This window comes from Macaca nemestrina, chromosome 3 (genome assembly GCF_043159975.1).
Source record: "Macaca nemestrina isolate mMacNem1 chromosome 3, mMacNem.hap1, whole genome shotgun sequence".
In the NCBI taxonomy this organism is placed as follows: Eukaryota; Metazoa; Chordata; class Mammalia; order Primates; family Cercopithecidae; genus Macaca; species Macaca nemestrina.
In genome coordinates, this window is record NC_092127.1 from 177151459 (window position 1) to 177174879 (window position 23421).

The following is a 23421-nucleotide window of genomic DNA, read 5'->3' on the forward strand; positions in this document are numbered from 1 at the left end:
GACTAAATTTGTCAAGGATGAAATAAGGCAGAGAAAAATATTTTAATTTGTGGAGGAATTGTAAGTGTATTTAAAAAGCTACAAATGTGGATTTTGGCTGAAAAAATTCAAAAAAATGTATAGGCGGCATATGATGCTTTAGTAACTACAGTTTTCATTAAAATTTGTAATTTCATTAAAATTAATAAGTCATTGACCAATAGAGGTTACTTAGTTGCCTCTAACCAATTTTGTCAGTCATGTCTACCCAGCGAGAAAAGAAGGTTGCCCATTATAATTCAAGTCTGTATGTTGTACGTTACAAAGTCAGTAGTGAAGACTTGAAAATGGATCTAATGGGTGGTTTATTAACCTTAGGAAGCAGATTTCAAAGTATTCTTACAAAAATAATGTTAAATCACCTGGTTAAAAATTTTATTTTTTTAATGAGAAACTGTGTTTCTATTGCCTAACAATGACAAATTATTCCAAGATATCAGCTACTAAGAGGGTTTTTTATGTTATTTTTCCTATAAAGTTGATTTTACCTCAATATTTAGCAATGATAAATTCTATGAATCTTATAAAACTATTTATACGAACATTTGAGTGATCTTAGACAATTTTACCTAACATACAGATATGGTACGCAAGGTTTTGCATACACGCATTTAGACTCTTCCCTGTATTCACCATGAATTATTTAAGGTATCTCTTGAGAGACTATTTTGACAACAGGTTTTAAGCTAGCAGATAAGCTTACACATTTGTCCTGTCCAGACACAAAGCCCCCATTAAAAGAGTAAGAGAAATAGCAGTACTTACAGCACTTCCAGGTCCCGGAGAGCCCTGAATGCCCCATCTTCAATACAGCTGATCTGGTTGTAATCCAGTTGCCTGTTAAATAGATTATGAAAATCTATGTAGAAGGGATGGACAGTAGCTGGGGTAGGTGATGGGAAGTTTCCTGAAGGGTCTATGATACCCTGGACACACTCACTGAAGTGCCCTCACAAACACACTCATCTGCTTACGAATGTCATAAGCCATTCTAGCCTCTATGCCGCCACTGAAATCTCTTTTTGTTCTGAACTGTCTGTGCAAATAGCAGCCCTTGGAAAGCTCCAGTAAATAATAACTGCACCTTATATTAAATGCCATAGGAATGCAATTTCATTACATCAAGAAAAGCTATCCATTAAGAGCTTTCAGCGTCATCTTGCTGAAACAATTTCATTAAGGTAAAGGACTGTAAATCACTTAATGTCACATGCACCCCCTCAGTGACCTAACAGAATTCATTTATCAGAGAAGCCCAGCTGCATGTTAATTTCACTATCCTTGGCATGAAAGAGCAACATTACTTTTAGGTTTCCTTCTTTTAAAAGCAGTTTTCCTTCAAGAACTCCAAATCGAAAAAGGGAACTGATGTCCCATATAGCTTGCTCTTATTCCCAACCAGAAATACACTTTAGAAAGCTAGTAATTGTTCTATATTAAATGTCACTATTCTAGTAATTCACATTCTTTATCATTATATGTAAATACTCTGCATTGTAAATACAGCATACTTTTGAATTAAGGAACTTCCAGAATTATATCGCTCTCCAGAAGATAGGTTTTAAAGTATTAAATAACAATTTTGCTTTTTAAAATGATGCTAATTTTGGTTAAAGCCACTAAGAAACATATACTGCAGGCACACCATAAAAACACTACATGTTTCTATGGTAAAAAGCCTAAAAGCTGTATCAGCTAAATTCTAAATAATGCATCATTGAAGTAAATGAATCTTCCTCAATATCTTAAGCACTTGTTAAAATTCATAGTACAAAAAAAGAATGCTCCAAACTTGGTTATGTCTGCTTTTCCTGCTGCTTGTTGTGGAATTAAAATTTCCTTGTTCGTATTGAGCCTTCTACTTGGTTGAAGTTAACAGTGGAGTACTATATTGTATCTGTACTACACTCTTTTTTTTTTTTTCCCCAAACAAGCAGTTGTTGTTTAAATATAGTAGCTTGAATGTTAGAGATGTTATTATTTCAGTTAAAAAAGTATTTTAACGTTTCACTTGAGATAGAAACAAAATGTTTCACGGAAGAGGCGAGTTTTCAGCTCTGCAGGCACTGGGTGAGAGAATGTGGATGAACAGGAGTAAGATTATGATCATAATACAGATGTATCCTGTCCTTGTTTCAAGTTCAGCATTCACTGAAAGGGCTAATTCATATCTGAGGTCTGTTCGTAAAGAACTGTTTGAACATTTCTACAAAATAGTGGTTACTCTCACAAGACTACTGAATAAAGGTGCAATGATTTAAGCCAGTGACTTTCAGAGGGGCCTCTTCAAGTTCCTCACTTTAGAAATTATGTATATAGACAATGTCTCATGAAATATACATCTCATTTGTAAGAAGATCTCTAGGGGACACAATCATACACAAGGCTACCTTGATGTCATGCAAATGGTACAATTTAGGACATGCAATATTAACAAAGGTGCGCCCCAAGGAAGATACAATTTTATTGCTTGTATAAGCTTAATTTATAAAACTTAAGGTTTTCCCCAAATCATAGCTAACATCCATGATACTACAATAGCCTAAATCATTTCTTCTTATTAAGACGTAATGCAGAAGTATTTTATTTTCTAAGAAGACATTTAAAGTCTCATGATGTAATATGGCTGCTGTGGTTCCAAGAAAACACTTACATTCTTGAGTACTTTTGATTTTTACAGATTAAATTCATTTAACAATTAAGTTAATAGCCTTTTTATTTTAAAGTGCTATATATATATATATATATATATATATATATATATATCTACACTACTATTCTCTAACCTCTTGAACAATTTATCAAAGCCATTTAAATTAGTACAATGGCATAAAGTGTTACCCCTGACACACTACAAAAGAGAAATTGTTTCCAGACAAATTGGCAAAATCTTTTAATGCTATCAAATTTGCCTAATGCAGTCTCCAGGTTAATCTGTAAAAGGGTGAGCTGTATGTTTGCCCATATCTTATTATCTTTAGCTGTCAATGTATAAATCAATGCTGACACAGCTTCTTCTAAATCATGCACACGATACACAAAGGGGAACCTCCAGCATGCCAGAAAGCACTCAAGCAAACCTTGTCCTACAAGGACTGGAAGGCCGACAACTTTCCTTACAGGAGCAGCAGTTGAGATGCTGCTGGAAACTTTGGTAATTTCACTGTTCTTTAACATTGCTCATGGTTACATGCTTTTTCATATTCTTAACAGAAATCTAAGCCCTTATTGGTGCTAAACCATTAAGAATATTTGGTTTCCATAGGACTGATGTTTTCTTTAAAAGTTCTCTGAATACTGTTGTATCTGAGTCCACATATTTCCTGAACATGAAGGTATTTCATGAAGTTACTCATATGAAAGGACAATCCAAGTTAAACAAGTGAATAATTCTTACATTAATCTGTCAATTTCGTGATATTCAAAGGAAGGTTTACACAAAGTGTTGTGCTCCTATGACTGCTCATGAGAAAATCTCTCCCAACAGACCTCCATTTGTCTGTATGTGGTTCAAGATAAACAGTGTCAAAACTACGCAACAATGTAATTTATTTCAGGGTTTCTGGACTACTTAGCCCCACTCTTTGTTTTGCCCTGCTCATTCCCTTCTCCACTACCTTTCAAGCCCTGCCTACTTCTGGCTTCTGTAAACAGGAAAGGATCTGTTCTCTGCCATACCTTTAGTGACAGGCTGGCCTTCTTTAGATGTGATTTCCAATTGTGCCATGAAATTATTCTGAATTAAGAAAATAACAAGGAGACTTTTTCACTTCTCCAAAAAAATTATGCTTCAACTATTCACTAAGACATAGTGTAAATTTGCAGATCATTAAAGAGATTTGGATGTTAAGGGCAGAAGTATCATAAGTGGTTTTTTTCAGACCTTCGGCTGACCTAACTTAGCACATACTTTTGTGTCTTCATCTCCCTTATTTCCTGACTCCAATCTTCCCTTTGGCTTCTATTCAAATTCCAAATTGCCTTTCTATGCAATCCTTTGCTGTCCAAGTGTGTACATTTGTGTTTTGAAGAACTGCTTTAATCTTATGGAAATGATGGGGCTAAGAAGAATAATATTCATGATCTTGGCCGGGAACGGTGGCTCACGCCTACAATCCCAGCACTATAGGAGGCCGAGGCGGGTGGATCACCCAAGGTCAGGATTTCGAGACCAGCCTGGCCAACATGGTGAACTCCATCTCTATTAAAAATACAAAAATTAGCCAGGCGTGGTGGTGGGCACCTGTAATCCCAGCTACTAGGAAGGAGGCAGGAGAATCGCTTGAACCCAGGAGGTGGAGGTTGCAGTGAGCCAAAATCGCACCTTGTGACATTGCACTCCTACCTGGGCAACAAGAGCAAAACTCCATGTCTTAAAAAGAAAAAAAGAAGAATATTCATGATCTCTCAATATTAACATTCTTTGATTTTTTTTTTGATGGTAGGACGTATATCTTTGACACCCTAGAATAACTCTAGATAGTCCATTTTGATTTTTACAAGCACTGGTAAATGTAGTCTTACATAATGCAGTGTGTCGATGGACTCCATACATTAAGAGATACCACTCTATGCCTCAGGCGCAAAAAGTTCTGAAGCTCATCTGATTTTCTTTAATACTAAAAATAATTTGTCCTAGTTTCAAATTTTGATTTATTCTGGGTATGGGGGACAATATACAATCTTGCTAAATATAAATTTTACAAATAGGTATATTAAATGACAAAACGGTTAAACATTTGTTTACTTGGCATCCTGAAACAGTTAGAGATGCTAGTCCATCATTTAGGTTTTCTTAAAGAATTTCCTGTTTTATTCTTTTAAAATATGGATATCATACTGCATTTGAATTACATATACAACACTTAGATTAATAACATATATAAAACTGCAATAATTTCAATCAGTGTGTTCCTACCCATAGCAAATTCATGTTTTACTGCAGCATCCAAGTTATAAGTTCTCATAACTAATAGGTTTTTTGGTAAGAATTAGATGACACATAAAATGTACTTAACTGTAACAATGTAGAACATAGCAATCTTTAATAATTTCTAAGCCAATCAGGATCTCTCAATGTCTCAACAAAATTATTATAACTATGCTCCAATTTTGTATTGTTTTGTTTCATTTAAGGTGCTAGAAATAGTTTACTTCATGTTCATATTATTATTGTAAGATAGCAAACTCCAAAACTATAGTTGACTTAAGACACATCAAAATGGCTAAAATCAATATGAAGGAATAACAATTTTTCACTATTGTCAAGAAACGAAATAAAACATATAAACCACATGGGAGAAAAGAATAAAAAAGCTCTACATATATGAGCGTGGTCTCTTCTCCTTCTTCCTATATATGTATAAACTTCAAGTCAATACAAATGTCTATATATACCAATATTTATGCCAATCATGGCTCTTAAAGAGTAGCCCCAGATACAAATTATGATATAGATTATAAGAAAAATAAAAATCGATCCATATACATGTACATCCTTGACATAAGTTTCAGCAACTATATCCTTTATCTCTGCATAAAAGCAGATCAGTATTAACTTGAAAACTGGTAAAGAAAGCAATTAAGGTAAGGACCATGCTGAGGACCCCAAAGTAATTTACATTATGTGAGAATTTAATCCTTTTAAATCTTTCAGGCAACAATTTGCTATTCTCATAGGAATAAAGAATCTCAGTTTTTATAGGAATAGCCTATGGTATAAAGTTATGTAAGTTTGTCAATTTGGGGGGAAGAAGCAACAGATAGCAGTTGTAGAGATGGGGGGCGGGGATCCTGTTTTAACATCATTTGAGGGAAGGACAACTAAACTGACGTTAAGTCCTAGGAATTGTAAGTAAACTAATCAAAAGTGGTAGAAACTGAAAATGATAATAATAATTGCTAACATTTAATGAATTCATAGCGTATAGCAGGGTCTGTAGATACGTCATCTCATTATTCCTCATGATAACTTGGGAAGGAGAAATTAGCATCATCTGGATTTTGAGACTGTGAGGCTTACTGAAGTTCAGTAAGTTATACATGGCAGATAGCAAACAGTCTGTGAAGTTTTCATTGGAATGGAGATGCATGTGTTGCCAGAACTCCCTCTCAATACATAGTGGGTCAGGAAAAAGACTCAGGAGCTTTTTGTTCTCCAAATGGGGGTTTCAGCTAAATCAGTGATGACTATGGAAGAGACCAGCACAGGAAAAGTACTCTAGAATGTTAGAAAAGACAGAGACTATTCTAGGCTGATGTAGTCATGAAATAAAGGGGGAAAAAACCCCCCAAAAACCTTAGATCCTTAAAAAATGGATACAATCTAATTAGACAGAAAATAAAGTGGGTATTTCCTATGGAGGTAATGGGTCTATCAAAGAATAGTTGTGAGCAGAGGCACTACAATGTTCACAGTGAATGTCTGCAATAAAGAGGCCATTCTGGCTTGAGCAAAGAGCTTCTGTACAGATTGAAGGGAAGAGGGGGCTAGGAGCCTGGGTCAAAGTCAGGATATTAGGACCAGTCAGAATGACTAAAGAGACTGGATGTTACAGCATTTAATAATCATCTCCGCTCTTTCACGAAAGAATCTGTAATTCTCATAGATACTGTAGAACTAGGCAACATTCTGCCTAGTTCTAGAGTTCCTGTATCTAGGATACTTATAGATACTATAGAACTGGCAACATTATGCCCTATGCCCAGGGTTTTGCCATAGTGTCTATAACAAAGGCACTTTAAAACAACTTTTTAAATAAACTGAATACTTTTAAACCGTGTAGTAATGGGATAATAAACAATACTTTATGAAAAAAATCTGGCAACCTTGTTAAAATTATCTAATGAGAATATAAACTAGAGGTCATAATTCAATTAGCAGGCTATTACATGAGTTCAGGGGTCACAAAGTGTGCTGTTCAGTGTTAAAGATGCAAAAAATCAAAGGTCCATTCTGTCTTATGAGATGATATAGCAGCCACGGCACGATTATGCCAATTCATATTTTGTAAATATGTGAATTGAATTCCCAATTACTGAAACAGACTGTCTTGTGTTTTGTGTTATTTTGTTTTGTTCTAGAAAGGATTTATGAAGAAATATTGTTAGATTACATTTTTACATGACAAAATGCATTATTGAAGAAAAACTGCTGAAAGCACTCTGAAGACAAAGCAAAATGCAAACATGGAGAAGTTATTGGTAGCAAACTTCATCATAGTTGTTGGGGATTATCACAATTCATTGTGCTTTCAGAGGGAGTGCAACCAGGCAAAATACAGGACCATGGACAGTTCCCATAGTACTGATGGGGACTTCTGCTGAGCTACTAATTTTTCTTTTATATATGAATGCCTGAGACAACCCCTTTTTATTTAGGTACATAGGAAATGAAGGTAAGTTTCATTTCAGAAAGGCAATAAAAGACCTTACCTTCATTTACTATCTATCTAAGTAAAAAGCCCTCCCTACAGGTTTGTTCAGAAGGTTCTATACCACACCGAAGACCTATTTAAGAGTAAGGATAGCAATCCCTGTGGATGAGAAACCAACCTACCATTTACAGTCTCTTCAGCTTCAGGTTTACTGAAAATACTCTAGGAAGGAGCTAGGGGCATGGATATTTACAGTTTCAATCTGATACCAACGGATTTGAAATAAAATCCAATGAATTAAACAGAAAAACTAACAGATTAAAGAAGACATTTTGCAATTATGATTTAACTTACATGACAAACCTAATGAGGTCTTGCATTTGCCTGGTAAAATTTACAAACCCTCTTTTCTCTGTTTGTTACATACTGATTCTATATCAAGTGAGCAACCCTTGCTCTCTTATCATTAGGAATTATGTAGATGACAGTGAAAACTAGAAAAGAGATATTTAAAGTGAGAAAAAAATTTAAAATATGATGAAATATGTAAGTATCTCTGTGTATCTGGGATAGAACTGTGAGTTTTCCTTCTATGGGTTCTAATGGATCCATAGATACAAAACTTGAAAATGACAGAGTTCCAACAGAAAAACAAAATTTCTAACTGATGTAAATAGCTCTGTAACAAAACATAGATGAACGGTCTCTATCCTGTTTGCCAAATCGTTTTATGTTAATAAATAATGTATTCCAAATTGGGCGACTTCTTTCCTAAAATGTCAGAGGAATATATATATTTATTGTCCAAATGATATTTTTGCTTACCTAAAGAGAATCATGCTGAATCATCCTGTGACTCAAAACCTTGTCTAAAAAGTAATGCATGTACAAAAAAGAATACAAATATTTTCCCCAACATATTTTTTACCAAGAAGCACTTTGTTTCTGGAAAAGGATTATAAGACTCATAACAGACATGGGGTTAATGGAATTGAGATAATGCAAGCAAGTTGGAAAGAGATATATTTATTTATGAAGAAAGAATAGTAAAGTTTCATTGGAATAGAGGATGCACTTTGTGGATGTATTGCAAAATTAAAGAAGCAAAAAGCAGGGGTGGTTTATTTCACATAGTACATTTAAAATACATCCTATTTGAATTTAATTAATTTAAGTAATCATACTGAACTCACTAAAAAACTAATGGTAAAGTAAATTAGATTTTGTTTTGTGATGTGACTAAAAACTAGTGATCTAGGTAATTTTAAAGTTTATATATTTGTACCTTTTTTCTTTAATCTTAGAATAACTATAAGAATGTTTTATCATAAAAACAAAAGACTTTTGAAATATTCTGGTACTTACTAAGTACTATAAATTCTTCAAGAATAAGCTCATAATTCTTGGCAGTAAAGTGAGATTTAATTTTAATATTTTTCTAAATTATCAATTAATGGAAATGCCTAATAGATACTTGAAAACAAATCAGTGGCACAATTGTAACATGATCCTGCTCAAGATTTGTTTAGAAGGCAGCAAAGGCTTTACTGCATCAGTATTAAGGCTTTTTAAATATATATACATATTTCTAAAGAAAATTTTCATAAATATTGGTTTTATTTTGGTAAAGCATCAGTTGATAATGATATGCTATCAATACTTTAGTTGATATTTGGTTTGGGACTTTAAAAACACAAATGTAAATCGTAATTATAAACATTATAATTCAGCTGATATTTTCATATGATCTTGTTATTCTCATAGCATACCTCACTGTCTAAAATGTCAGGGGAAAAAGTAGCTTAAATTGTGGCTGGAGAAAATAAGGTAGCAAAATAAAATGTAAAAAAATTTAATCCAGTTAAGAAATGAATAGAGAGAAGCAAAAAGGTTATGAGAAGTCCTCCCTGGAGATGTTTAAGAGCAAGATAAATGTCCATCTGTTTAGAATAGTTTCAGTGTGGCTTGCCTGGAGGAAGGGGAATGAGATCTGCTAATCTGCAAAATTTCCACAGCATCAATTCTGTATTGTTGGGATACCGCCTTGAGCATATTTAGACAATCCACAAGATTAAAGCAAATGCTTTTAGTGAAAATCTTGTGAACGCTGGAATTTGCTCTAAGGCCTGAATGTGGTAAATCCCATAAACCTGTTACAGTGCATCAGACTGGGCTTTTACATAGTGCTTTACAAAATATGGCCTGAGCAACTTCCTTTTTCTCTTTTACTCTCTGAATAACTCTGAACAGTAGCCACGATGGCACCACGCAGGGTTTTTCAACTTGTAAATGGACATACTAGAATGATACATGGGATGAAGTACTGTACCTTCTTCTTACACCAAATACTAATAATATTAATAATGCTAATATTAATGGAAATTTATTGAGTCACGACGATGATTTATGTTCACCAGTTTCATAATAATAGGAATTAAAATTTACCCTCCATTTTAATAAATTTTACCAGATAGCCTTCCTAAGTTTTAGTGATAAAACTAAACTTCATACAAACCCCATGAGATTGGAACTTTTTTTTGAACAATGTAGTTTGAACTATGTTTTAATTCTAGAAAATGCCTTTTAATGTAAAATTTTTATAATATTGCAGCTGTGATCCTAATTCATAAAATAAACCTATACATTCATTGTGATATTTGAATATTTCCCTCATTGTCTTTCACATTGCTACATGGAAGGCAATGAGAACAGTGGGAATAAATTGTTCTTTTGATCAACATCATTCATCATCCACATAGTTTCTGAAGCCCCTTTCTTCTGTAGAAACATAAGCTTCCAAAGTTGAAATAACGTAGATGCCACAATACTCAGCTCCCCCCATATTCAGATCTCTATAATTCTTACCACTGCTGCTATTCAGGATACATACTGCTTTGCCTTTAAAAAACAGGGATGACCAGGTGCGTAATCCCAGCACTTTGTGAAGCCAACACGAGTGGATCATTTGAGGTCAGGAGTTCAACACCAGCCTGGCCAACATGGTGAAACCCCATCTCTACTAAAAATACAAAAATTATCCAGGTGTGGTTGCAGGCACCTGTAATTCTAGCTACTCAGAAGGTTGAGGTGGGAGAACTGCTTGAACCTGGGAGGGAGAGGTTGCAGTGAGCCAAGATTGTGCCACCGCACTCCAGCCTGGGTGACAGAGTAAGACTCTGTCTCAAAAAAAAAAAAAACCAAAAAAACCCAAAATCTGGGCTTGGGCACATTCCATCACTTACATTACGCGCGCGCGCACACACACACACACACACACACACACACACACAGAGTGCACTGCACTATGGTTTTACTCTTCTAATCTAACCATTCCCTGATAACTTCAAGTGATATTTTTCTCTTTCCTAGCACCTACAGCCCTTAATGTCTTGTTCAAAAATCAAGGTCTTGTGTATATTCATTTAGTACTTTCTAGTATATTTTCTTTTTTCACTTTGTAACTTCATGTCAAAATGACCCAAAAAGAATAGTCATATGTAGTCAATATTGCTAATCCCTTCATGTTATACTTTCCTGTCTCTCCTTACAATGCATTTTTCAGGGTTAACTTTTAGCATTTGATTTGTCAAATACTTGCAAATGAAATACTGTATTTTCATAGCATTTTACTGTTTTGAAAGGTCTTTCATACATCTTCTTTCCCTAATAACCATACCAAACCCAAATAACTATTGTTTACTTTATAAAAGTAAAAACTGGCCAGGCACGGTGGCTCACACCTGTAATCCCAGCACTTTGGGAGGCCGAGGAGGGTGGATCACCCGAGGTCAGGAGTTCGAGACCAGCCTGACCAACATGATGAAATCTCATCTCTACTAAATACAAAAAATTAGCCAGGCATGGTGGTGGGTGCCTATAATCCCAGCTCCGGCAGGAGAATCGCTTGAACCCGGGAGGCGGAAGTTGCAGTGAGCTGAGATTGCACCACTGCACTCCAGCCTGGGTGACAGAGCGAGACACCATCTCAAAAAAAAAGAGTAAAAACTAAGGCTTAATGAAGTTGACTAATTTGCTCATACTTGCAAGTCCAAAAAATAACAAAATGTTCTGAGACTCCAGTCTTAAGCTCATCTAACCACATTAATAATTTAAAAAACTCATCTAAGTGCATAAATGATAATAAAAAATCTTTACATTTTGAGAAAAAATTGTGCCTGTGTTGGAAAAAAGATTTGAAAACTTTGCTAAATCAACATCCCATTAGATAGAACACTGACTAGCCTCTGTTATCTCTAAACTTTTAAAATCATATGTTTTAAGGATAAATACAAAATATATAAAGAAGAATCCCATCATGAGTGGTCCCTACTTCCATGAGTATCCTTAAATGTGGGAGGAGAGCCACTTGTTTACTTGGATTCCCTGAATATCTTTACTAAGAAGATTAAAAGCCACCTGTTTTAAGGAATTAGAGGTAATACTATTGTAAGATTGCAAATAGCATTACTAAGGGAGGGTCAACTGTAGCTATTGCCGTAGTTTTACAGCTAAGTGAAGGCAACTTAAGTAAGTGTACATAGGAATTCCTGCACACTGTTCTGGCCAGGTAGATTTGAACACCACGTATCATTGAGTCTGCCTGAAGACTTCCCAAAGCCCTAACTAGCAAAGGTAAAAGGAAAGCAAATAAAATCGTATTAAATTGAGCACCCATAAAAACCTACAGCCGTGGTTTTAATGGCTTTATACATTTATACCTTAGAAGCTTGTAGTTTTCTGTCTTTACCTGTACATTTAGAAAGTACAAGTTTAAAAAAATCATTTACATTAAGGAGAAGACATAGAGGCCAAAATCTGTGGCTTTATAAACAGTTGTCTTCTTTGACAAGGGAAAACATCTGTCTTACTTTTGCTATTGAAAAAAAAAAGGCATCAGATCCAACCATGGAGAATTCTGAATTTAAGTTAATTCTTGAAAAAGTGCCTGCCCTGTTTATTACTAGCTAAGAAATATTAAATTCCTGACAGTTAGTCTCAGTACACAGGGGCTTTTCTCCCTTATATTCCAAACTAACGTAAAAGCTAAGAAAAACATTTATGTCCTAGGATTCATAGTCTATCGAAAACCATTGTTTTTAGAAGCTAATATAGCAGTTTAAAATTTAGAGAGAGATAGATTGATGTTATGATTGTCAATGAGATCTTAAATCTGATACGTACCTTTAGAAATATAGGCACTTTAAAAAATGCTTATAATTGAAACACCAGACTAAAGATTTATCAAAGGAAAATACAGAAATTCACTTTTAGTTTTTTAAAGGATGCTATAAATATATTCTTTCATGAGGATATGAAGGAAAATGTAAGAAAAACATTCACACAAAGGGGAATACATAATTTTGTCTTTCTCATGCTTTTGGTATTTAATGAAAAGGGTGATCTTAAAACTCTGGAAAAAGTTGTAGCTCTAGGCTACAGGTGTCTCTAAGAAGAAAATATAATCACTATTTCCAGAAAAGAATAGTCTATATTCTCATAGTACTTCTAGTAATCTTGAAAACAGAACATGGCAGAACTGGCCCAACAATAAAACTAACAGTTTTATTTCTAATAAACACCAACAGCAACTAAAAACATAGTTACTAAAGTAAGCTGACAGAAAAAGTGGGGAAAAAATTATAAATATCTGTGAATCAAATCACTTCACAGCTTTCAAAAGATTAATCACAAGGATTAAAGAATGAATTTAATGATGACTTGTTTCCAGACATCTTCTAAATGAGCATCTCGTCAAACAGCTTGTGAAAACAATTGTCAAATTACTGTTACAAGGTCTCCTTTCTGACACTTTATTTAATATAAACTTGACTTTGAAAATAGATAGTAACTTAAAACACTATACATTTAAAAATATATACTTACAAATTTTTAATGTCAACTGCCCCACGGAAAGCTTTTCTTGGGATTGCCTGAATTTGGTTTTCACTGAGATCACTAAAAAAAACAACAACAAAAAGGATCACGTTAGAGAATATTATTTAAAGATTATTTTAATCCAAACGTTTGAGAAGTTATAGGATACCGGAAAGAAAAAGAAAACCCTAAAATGATCATAATTACATCCATAGCATTATATGCAGTTTCTAATATAAATATTTTACATTTCTAATATAAATTAAAAAGTTGGAATAATGGCTTCTTGAAGTATGCTTCTAGATCTTTAGTTTTATAAGAAACTATAAAATACGGTACTCATAAATTGAAGAGTCACTCCGTATCTGTGTAACAAAAACATTTCTTTAAAGAATAGTAAATTGTTCATAATTCAGTTTCAAGGGATTCTGAGGTTTTAGTAGTTTATATTTCTCCAACACCCCTGGTGTAACTTATAAAGTATATAAGAAAGCAGCCTCCTTAATTTCCCAGAGTGGAGTGGGTAAAAACTGATAAAACCTGGACAGTATGATTAAGTTTTCATAGTACTTCTAGTAATCTTGAAAATGGAACATGGCAGAACCGGCCCAACAATAAAACCTACAGTTTATGCATAAAATATTAATAGCAGGTTGATATAAAACCTTCTTTAAATAATTCTATTATAATCATAAACATAGACTGTCTATATTTGCATTCTAATTTAATTGAGAAATACGTTTTAATCACTGAACAAAGCACTCTGAGCTGGAAAGAGCAGTTTGTAAAAATCACTCATCTCATGAAAGGGATCATTATTTTTCCTTCAGAGAATTCCAACGCCAATTCTATAAGCTCACATAGTATTATTAGCCTTAACGAGTAGAATATAAATATGCATTCAAGAAATGTCAATGAAAGCAGAAAATTCTCATCTAGTTTTAAGTAACATTACCACATAGTAGAGTTGAAATATCAAACAAAATGAATTATTACAGCAACAATGATGGCATTAAAATTATCTTTAAAATTCTAGGATAACTGATGCTCACAAAGAAATACAAAGCTACTAACCACAGGTGCATAGCAGATGAAAACAGAGCCATTTTCCAATATGAGGAGGCATATTGGACAGATTCATCCACATCCTCTCCCCCACTGCTGCTTATGATCTGAGTTTCTTGTTCATACACTTGTAGTCGCACAATAGAGAGAGAGAGAACTGGCAGATACAGAGATTTAGTGTGTGGTCTCGACCTTATTAGCACCAAGTTTTAAGCAACGAAGATTTGCATTTATAACTCAATATCCTCAGTGTTCAAATAAAAAAAGTTTGCCAAGAAATTCATAAAATATATACTAGTCTATCTAAAGAGGAAAAGTCTATAGCACAACAAATTATTTCAAACGATAAATTTACAAAATGTGCTTATGTAAGAGTTAAGGCAGCCATCCACTTCCTTAGTGATGTAGCCTGTTACTGTTTTCAATAGTTTCAGTATATCCCTAAGAGTAATAATCCTTCATTTCCTTAAAAATTGCTTATTTCTCCAATTTGCCATTGATTTAGGCTTTCTTCCTTTGCTTAATTACACCAAGTTAAGAATATTTAACAATATATATTTAAAAGCCTTGATGACAGAAACAGTGTTCAGAGAAAGCAACAGAACAAAGAGAAAGCAGAGAGATATAGGAGACATGAAAATAAGTAATAAGAAATGAGGAGGAAAACATTGCATTCAAGAAAATTTGAATCTGTTTACAATGCCTCCTGAAAACTATTTAGTAGTGTTTCTACTGTTATATCTTCACCAATTCCATGTTTTCTAATTGCTTATAATTTTCCACTTCAAAGACTAAAAAAAATGCCTTTAAGAGTGCGTAGATGAATAAAAATGGCAGAAGTGTTTGCTCCAGACTTTGCCTGCTCCTAGGCTCTGCAGCCTTCCCCTTCCCAACAGCTGGGGCTATGTCATTCCCCACCTATAGCTTCAGTTCTGCTCAGTCCTTATGCATGGTTTTGTCTTAGAGTAACGGAAGTAGAGAGGGCTGGCAGAAAGTCAGGGAGATGGATTTTAGGTGGTTTGTAGGAAAAAACAGTGAAATGCACAGTCAGAATGCCATTCCTTCTAAATTTGATTTTAGTCCTTCAAATTACCTTGACAGAATCCTAGGGCATCAAATATCTAAATCCTGCTAATAGAATTTTTTTTTGTTTTGCAAAAGTGTGAGTGGCTTGCTCAGAGCCTCCTTATTCTCTTAAGGCTAATGGTTTATGTGTGGCTGTCCCCTGAGTAGATGGCTCCACAGGTCACACTATGGGGTCTCAGTTCTGATGCCAAGGAATAATTATGGATCCCAGACTCTTTCAGTTAAGTGGGCCATGTGCACCCACAGCAGGAGGAAGAAACTAACACATTTTTAGTACCTACTACATGCAATAGTTGCTTTTTAAGCAGAAATTATTACCTTAAACTCTATTTCCTTTATTCCTCATAACCACCTTGTAAAATACATACTGTTTCTTGGTTATACAGGAAAGGAAACTGAGCTTCAGAGATGTTAGGTGTTCGTGCTAAACAATGAGACAAATTGTTAAAATAAGTATGTGGAAAATATAGGTAAATATTTAGCGAAGATTTAGGGATTTCTAAAGATGATTTCAGAAATCTCAGTATGTCCTTCCTATAGTCTGGAATTTAGAAGGCTTTTTTTCCCTAACTCATCCTAGACTCTGACTTATTGTCATTTGCAAAATAATGTATTAGACTATGTTTGAACAATGATCTATATTTTGTACATATAGTCAACTGAAGACTAGCAGTTATCTCAGTCCAACATATTGTTATTTAATATCTACTCTACGTTGCAAGGGCTACTGAGTTGGGTAAGGCCAATTTCCTGTCTTCAGGAATTTTCAAATCGAGTGAAGATGAGGCGAATAGCCAAACAGAAGGAGGAATACAGTGAATTCCAAAAAAAAAAAAAAAAAAAATTGAGAGTCAAAAAAGCAAGAAAGCACTTGGAATAAGAAAAAAAAAGATCATGTGAATGTGTCAACATATAAAAGCAGGTGGACAGGGGCAGAATAGCAAAAACCAGGGCATGCAAAAAGTACACTCTGTACTTTTGATGCCAGTAGTTTACAGTCTGGTATCCTAAGAGGGTACAACATATGCAGTGGAATAACAGGAGAAGGGGTGGAAAGGACAAATCAATGGTGTGCTGAGACATTACTGACAGCAGTGTATTGTTCTGTGAATTGTGTGGAATGAGCAAAATGAGTCAGAACTACTGAGTCAGTGGATGGAGATGCCGAGGGAGGAGTCTGTAATTATATCACTAGGTAATAGAGTGTAACAGTGTGTTTCAGAGGAAGAAAATGGCTTGACTGGAGTTGATTTTTTGGAAGACTAATCTGGAAATTGAGTTTCAGACTTTTTCATACCAACTGGGGAATGCATCCTTATTTCAGCAGACAATGGTGTGGAGAGGAAGGTGATAGTCGGGAGGAGGACACGGGTTCTTCCTTAGATTAACTAAACTGGCTATGGAATTTAGGACAGATACATGGGGTCAAAGGTTCAAATTTAGTTATATTGAATTTGGAAGTCTAGATAAAGACTTATACGACAGCCGGGAAAAGACAGTGAGAACCTAAAGCAACCATCAACCATCAATTAATTCAATGCTTCCTTACTCTGGGACAGTTAGTGCATGAGACATATCCATACTATAAACAGAAAAAATAGAGAAGACCAAGAGTGATATTAGGGATGCATGAAGAACCAAAACTTAGACGTGCATTGCATGTGAAGATGGATTAGGTAAGGGACAGAGACGTCACAGAGGTCACTTTGAACTTAGATGAGAGGACCAGTAACGAAGTTGGGAAATCAAAAGGGCAATTTGGAGTGCGAATTATGAGAATGGTTTTGAAAATTCTTTAAATCTAGTTGGAGAGATGTGATATACATATAGATATAGATACATAGATAGATATGTATATACACATACATATGTATCACAGTTTGAGGACAATGAAAATTGTTTATGGTAAGCAAATTATAAGTGGTATCTGAGAAAGATAATCAAGGAGACAGACCAAAGAAGGAACAGTCATTGGCAGCTTGGTTGACCCAGGCCACCTTCCAAATAAAATGAGATCTTATGTGAAACTTGTTTAAAACTGATTAAGCTTGGTAATTCTCAACCTTCAGTGCTGGGGGAAGAGGTGGGACGTGGTGGGTGGCAGGAATGGAACGAGGGAGGCAGCTTGTCAGAGCAATTGAGAACATTGACTTCAGGGCCAGATTAGCTGAGATTAAATTCTAGCTCTACCATTTATTAGTCATGTGACCTTGGGTCACAGTGCTTACCATCACTGTGCCTTAGTTTCTTCATCCCTATTTCATAGGATTGTTAGGTGGATTCAATGAGTTCATACTTTTAAATTGTTCAAAAATGACTTGGCACATAGTAGGGACTACAGAGGTGATTTATTCTACTTGGAGACTCTTTTATGTGCTCCTAGGTATACCTGCTAAATTCCCCAAAGATCACTGTAGTTGATGTGAGACATTTCTGATGGGAGTGTACTGTTCTGTGAACTGTGTGGAATGAGCAAAATGAGTCAGAACTACTGAGTCAGTGGGATGGAGGAGTTTGTAATTATATCACTAGCTAATAGAGTGTAAAAATGTGTTTCAGAGGAAGGAAATGGCTTGATTGGGGTTATTTTTTAGGAAGATTAATCTGGAAATTGAGTTTCAGAGCAGGCAGGGAAAATGGGCAGAGAACCGTTATCAGGCAGTGTGTCAGAGAGTCAGTGGGTCTCCAGTGAAGTAGGCGATGTTTTTAGAGAACACTACGTAACAAAGTTAGGAGTTAGCATCTGGTGCAAATGTAAAATCTTCAATGGAAGTTAACATGGGTGTCTTCTCAGGGAGCGCTTACAGCCATTCAAGTTTGCTGAGTAAGCAAGTAACAATGGAAAAAGTGTTTGGAAAAGAGGAGCATGCTAACAATGCGCAGGATATTGGGGAGTTAGGACTGAAGACAAGAAAACTAGGTTAGTTTTGTTAAGAGGATACTGCAAATGCTCAGGCATGATACTATGGAATTTTCCAAAGATACTAAAAATATTGAGCACCTTAAACTTGAAAACCTGGTTTGTTCATTTTTTAAGATCACAGAGAAATGAGGGGAGCTGGAAAGACTTCCCCATTCTGAAGCTCATCCCAAAGAAAAGATATAAAGAAGGGTGAATGTAAGCATTTTCAAATAGGAAAGGTATTAATTCCTGGTATTTGACCAATTGGAAAGATACAGGCCTCCCAGAGCCAAGTCTGAAAAGTGTCTTACTGGCCAGTTATGAAACCATGGAGATTCCCATTTTAGACCCTCCCCCTTCTACTATATCCAATTAATTCCCAAAAGCACCCCAGCACTGTCCCCAGTCAAGTCCCTTTCTCCATTCTCCAATGCCATGGTCACTGGTAGAAACTTCGTCAACACTCTTCATCGATGACTGAGACTCCAAACTGATCTCCCTGCTTTGACTTATGATTCCTTCCAAGGCATCTCCCACACTGGTACCAGAATTGTATTTCTAAATTTGAGTTTATGTCAAAACACATCTTCCTGAAGTCTTCTCATCTCAGTTAAGAACACACCATCCATACCAACATTCAGACCAAAAACTCTCGAGTTCTCACTGACATATCACAGTCTTCTACAATCTACATCCAAACCACTAGCAAATCCTCTCAGCTCTATTTTCAAAATACATCCAGAATCTGATCTACTGGCACCTCTAGTCCCCTGACTGCACCTACCATCTCATCTTGTCTGAGTTACCTAATAGTCTCCCAACCATCTCTTTGCTTCTGCCCTTGCCTTCCTAGAGCCACATCTAGTCACATCTCTGATGAAAACTACAGATATCTTGCCTCATTACAAAGAAAGCTCAAAGTGTCATAAAGGTTTACAAATCCCCCCCCCAAAAAAAAAACAATCTAGTCAGCACACCCTTTTTGACCTTATCTATTTTTACCCTTCCTTTCACCCTCTCTATTTCAGTCACATCGGCCTCCTTAGAGTTACCTGCAAACTCTCATTCTCTTACTTCAGGACCTTCCTTGATACCTGCTGTGACTCTCTTTCTACCTCATTCTTTCACTCATGAATTTCATGCTCTTAATTCACCTTTTATATGATCTTCCAAATCGTTCAGCTTTTGCACATTCTCTTTTTGCCTCAAGCACCTACTTCCTATCACCATGAGATGGAGAATTAAACATTGTTCAAGATGCAGACCAACTCCTCAGCTGAGCCTAGTGCTAAAATCTCCATAACCCTTGATGCTGTGCAAAGTACTAAGCCTCTCTCTCCATTTGCGTATCTGTAAGATGAACTCATATAAATATATCTTAGAATTGTTTTCCATAATTACAAATAAGGTTTGTATTAACAACATAAATTAGTATTTGCATCATTAGATAATAAGATTATTACATAATTATTTTCATTATTGGGGAGTCCCTTGTTCCCTCTTTTGAACTCTTAAGGTGACTTATGCTGTTATTTCATATAATTCTGTTATTTAAGTTGACATTTTTAGGTTTCACATACAAGTGAGATCATGTGGAATTTGTCTTTCTGTACCTGGCTTATTTCACTTAACATGATGTCCTCCAGGTTCTAAAAAAGTTGATCTCATAAAAGTAGAGGTTAAAATGGTGCCTACCTGATCTCATAGAAGTACAGGGTAAAATGGTACCTACCAGTGGCTGGGGCGGTTAAGGTGAAGTGGGTTGGGGAAATGTTGGTTAAATAATATATATTTACAATTACATAGGAGGAATGAGTTCCAGAGATCCACTGTACAGCAGGGTGACTATAGTTAATGACAATATATCATATTCTTGACAAACGCTAAGAGAGTGGATAAGGTTCTCAGTACAGAAATGATGACTATGTGAGGAAGTGATTTGTTAATCAGCTGATTTAAATATTCCACAATGTATACATACTTCAAGACATCATGTTTGCAATGAATATCTACAAATTTATGTTAATGTTTAAAATAAATTTGAAAAAAATAGTTTTAATTGAATTCCTTTCCTAAATAACTTTCTCTCCTGTTAGACAATATGATAAACAAAGGCAGGGATGTTAATTCATATTATTTCTGCAGAATTACTGGCATGTGGTAGTACACCATTGCCAAATGTTTGCGCAAGGGAGACATGGAAAGAAAAAGAAAAAAATCATGGCGAGGCGCAGTGGCTCACACCTGTATCTTAGCACTTTGGGAGGCCTAGGTGGGTGAATCACCTGAGGTCAGGAGTTTGAGACCAGCCTGGCCAACATGGTGAGAACCTGTCTCTACTAAAAATACAAAAATTAGCTGGTCATGGTGGTGAGCACTTGTAATCTCAGCTACTCGGGAGGCTGAGGCAGGAGAATCACTTGAACCCAGGGGGGTGGGTGGAGGTTGCAGTGAGCCAAAATTGTGCCACTGCACCCCAGCCTGGGTGACAGAGCAAGACTCCATCTCAAAAAAAAAAAAAAAAAAATTACAAAACTTGGCAACTTGCAGGATGTAAGACAAGGGAGACTTCTGTGAAGTAGGTCTATGGTTTGAAGCCTGATAAGTAACAAAATCTGGCATTATAGACATAACCAGGGGAAATGAGGAAAGAAAACTGGACTTCTGAGAGGACTTTTAAACATAATGGTATCAAGGCAACACAGGAGAGGAGAATGGCAACGTTTTATAAAATGTTGGAGATAAGAGACTACAGCTCAATAAAGGGATCAGAGACAGAAACACAGATTAAAGTCTTTGTATCATGGTGGGAACTGAACTACACGCTGCATACATAAATCTCCTTTCAGGTGGTATACATCAACACATTTCCGATTTGCAGGTTATTATCCCCAAGAAACTTATGCTTGGTTTACTCAAGATTTTAATATTTGCAAGTGAGAAAGTAAGCTGTGGTCTTTTCTCACCCTCACTCCTATTTTCTCATTCATGTATTCAAAAGCATTTATTGATAGCATAAAATCTGATGTGATCATTGCTTTATGATAATTCTGTTTCTTTCAGGGTATGTTTTTATCACCACCTTGACTGCTGCTTCTCGATTTATATGCGTCTCTTCTACATACGTCTTTCCTCTTGCAAATCTTAATAAAATTTGATATGGAATAAGTACTTTGAGCATTCTTTGTTGGATGTATGAATGAGTTCTTTTTAGGGATTATTGGGGCTGTTCCTCCACCAAAATTTTTTTTTTCTCCCACTGGAAACCCTCAGGAACTTCTAGTTCTCAGCAACTGAAGTTTTGTTGAACACAGTAATAATAATCTCTTTCATCTAATCTCTAATATGTCTTGATCCCAGCACTTCTTGCTGTTAATAAAAAGTGTCAATAACTTACTGACAATAACTGTAAAATTCCACAGATGGAAGTGTGAAAAAGTATGCACTTTAGAACTGATAAAATAAGGTAATACTCAAAGTTAACATTTATTGAGCAACTACTAACTTCCAGGGAATACACTTTATTGTTTCTATAACCAAGTCAGGATGTATTCTCTTATTTTTATTTTGGAGATGAGGAACTGGGGTTTGGAGAGGTTACATTATTTACCTGTGGTCATACAGCCAGTAAGCAGTGGAGCTGGGATTTGAACTTGCTCTGTTGTTTCTCAAACCTCCTATTCTCAAGCACTGCTATCTTGTTTCTTACAGGAGGTGGCTTCTATAGAGGTCTGGCTCTCTGGTATTACAGTTCAATCACCCTGGACCTGTGGTTTCAAAATGTTATTTGAAGATCACCCATAAAAAATATCTAGGGACATTGTTTTAAAAAACAGACTTCTGAGCGCCACTCCAGACATATTAGGCAGAATTGCTAGGGAAGAGGTCCAGGAATCTATATTTTTAACAAGTTTGCCTGGTAACTGTTAATGCCCATGGTCTTCGAACCCCATGTTAGTAACCCATTGGAACTCCTCTGATAAATGGTACCTTCTAGCTTTTTTTGTTTTTTGTTTTTTTTGTTTGTTTGTTTACAAACATGGCATTTGTTTATTTGCATCTAGTTGGAAGTTGCAAATGCCAACAGAAAATAAAAACTAGGAAGCCCCATTAAAGCCAAGAAGAGTGTATACACTCTCTTGACAAAGGAGAGAGCTGGATGAGAAAGTCCACTATTTTATAACATGAAATTTACCATTTCATCCACTTTGAAGTGTACAGTTCGCTGGTGTTAAGTACATTCACACTGCTGTGTGACCATCAAAGCCGTTCTTTTTGAGAGGTCACTCTAAAACCTCTTTTTTGCCTAATGTGTACTGGGACCGGTCTGGAACAGATAAGTTTGAAAAGAAATCCTTGGCTCCACTCCACAAAAATTAAAACAGGTGATCAAGTGATCTTAGTCAAGTTACTGAGATTCTTTGACTCATGTTTCATTTTCTCTAACTAGGAAAAATAATACCAACCACTGCCGCGTCATGGTTCCCATGAAGATCAAATGCTCCGATCTATTCCTTGTGAAGGTATGAAGTGCTTCATCAGAGCACACAAAGGCACTGGCCCGTCTTACTTTCTGCACTTCCATTCATTCAATTTAGCTCACTTCGAGAATTATTTACGAAGGCAGAATGGGCCGAATACACTTAGAAATGAAAAGATAAAAATAGCATAGTCCCTGCTCTCAAGAAGTTCAGATCCAGAAAGGAAAAGTAGGTAAAGTGATCATTATGCCACTGCACTGATTAAAATAAAAATCAGTAAGAAAATATAGAAAGTCCTGAAATAATAAAGGAGGAAATGTACTCTGTTATTGCTTGAAGTATTGTGGATGGCAGATGATCATCAAAAATGACTTGCAATAGAGTTTAAGTTTATATATACAATATCTTTAGTATCTACACATTTTTTTCTTGCCAAGGCTTTGCTTCTCTCTCTGCTTGGAATATTCACATGATGTCCTTTAATTGGTTAATCCTCCTACTCATCCTTTGGGGCGGGGCTTGAACATTCTCTTTTGTAGCACTTTTCTTTGAAATGTGTTAACACTGGAGTAGTTTTCCTTCCTTGCACCCTGATAGA

General features: G+C 35.6%; 1 protein-coding gene across 2 annotated transcripts in view; it reads right to left on the minus strand.

Moving 5' to 3' along the window:
• Positions 1-23421, minus strand: part of LOC105487854 (slit guidance ligand 2) — a 371613-nt gene that overhangs the window by 137685 nt on the left and 210507 nt on the right. For both annotated transcript variants that reach the window (XM_011751484.3, XM_011751482.3), the window contains exons 5-6: positions 13299-13370; positions 805-876 (exon numbers count right to left, since the gene is read on the minus strand). In XM_011751484.3, the coding sequence (XP_011749786.2) occupies positions 805-876; positions 13299-13370 (144 nt within the window). The remainder of the gene's footprint in view (positions 1-804; positions 877-13298; positions 13371-23421) is intronic.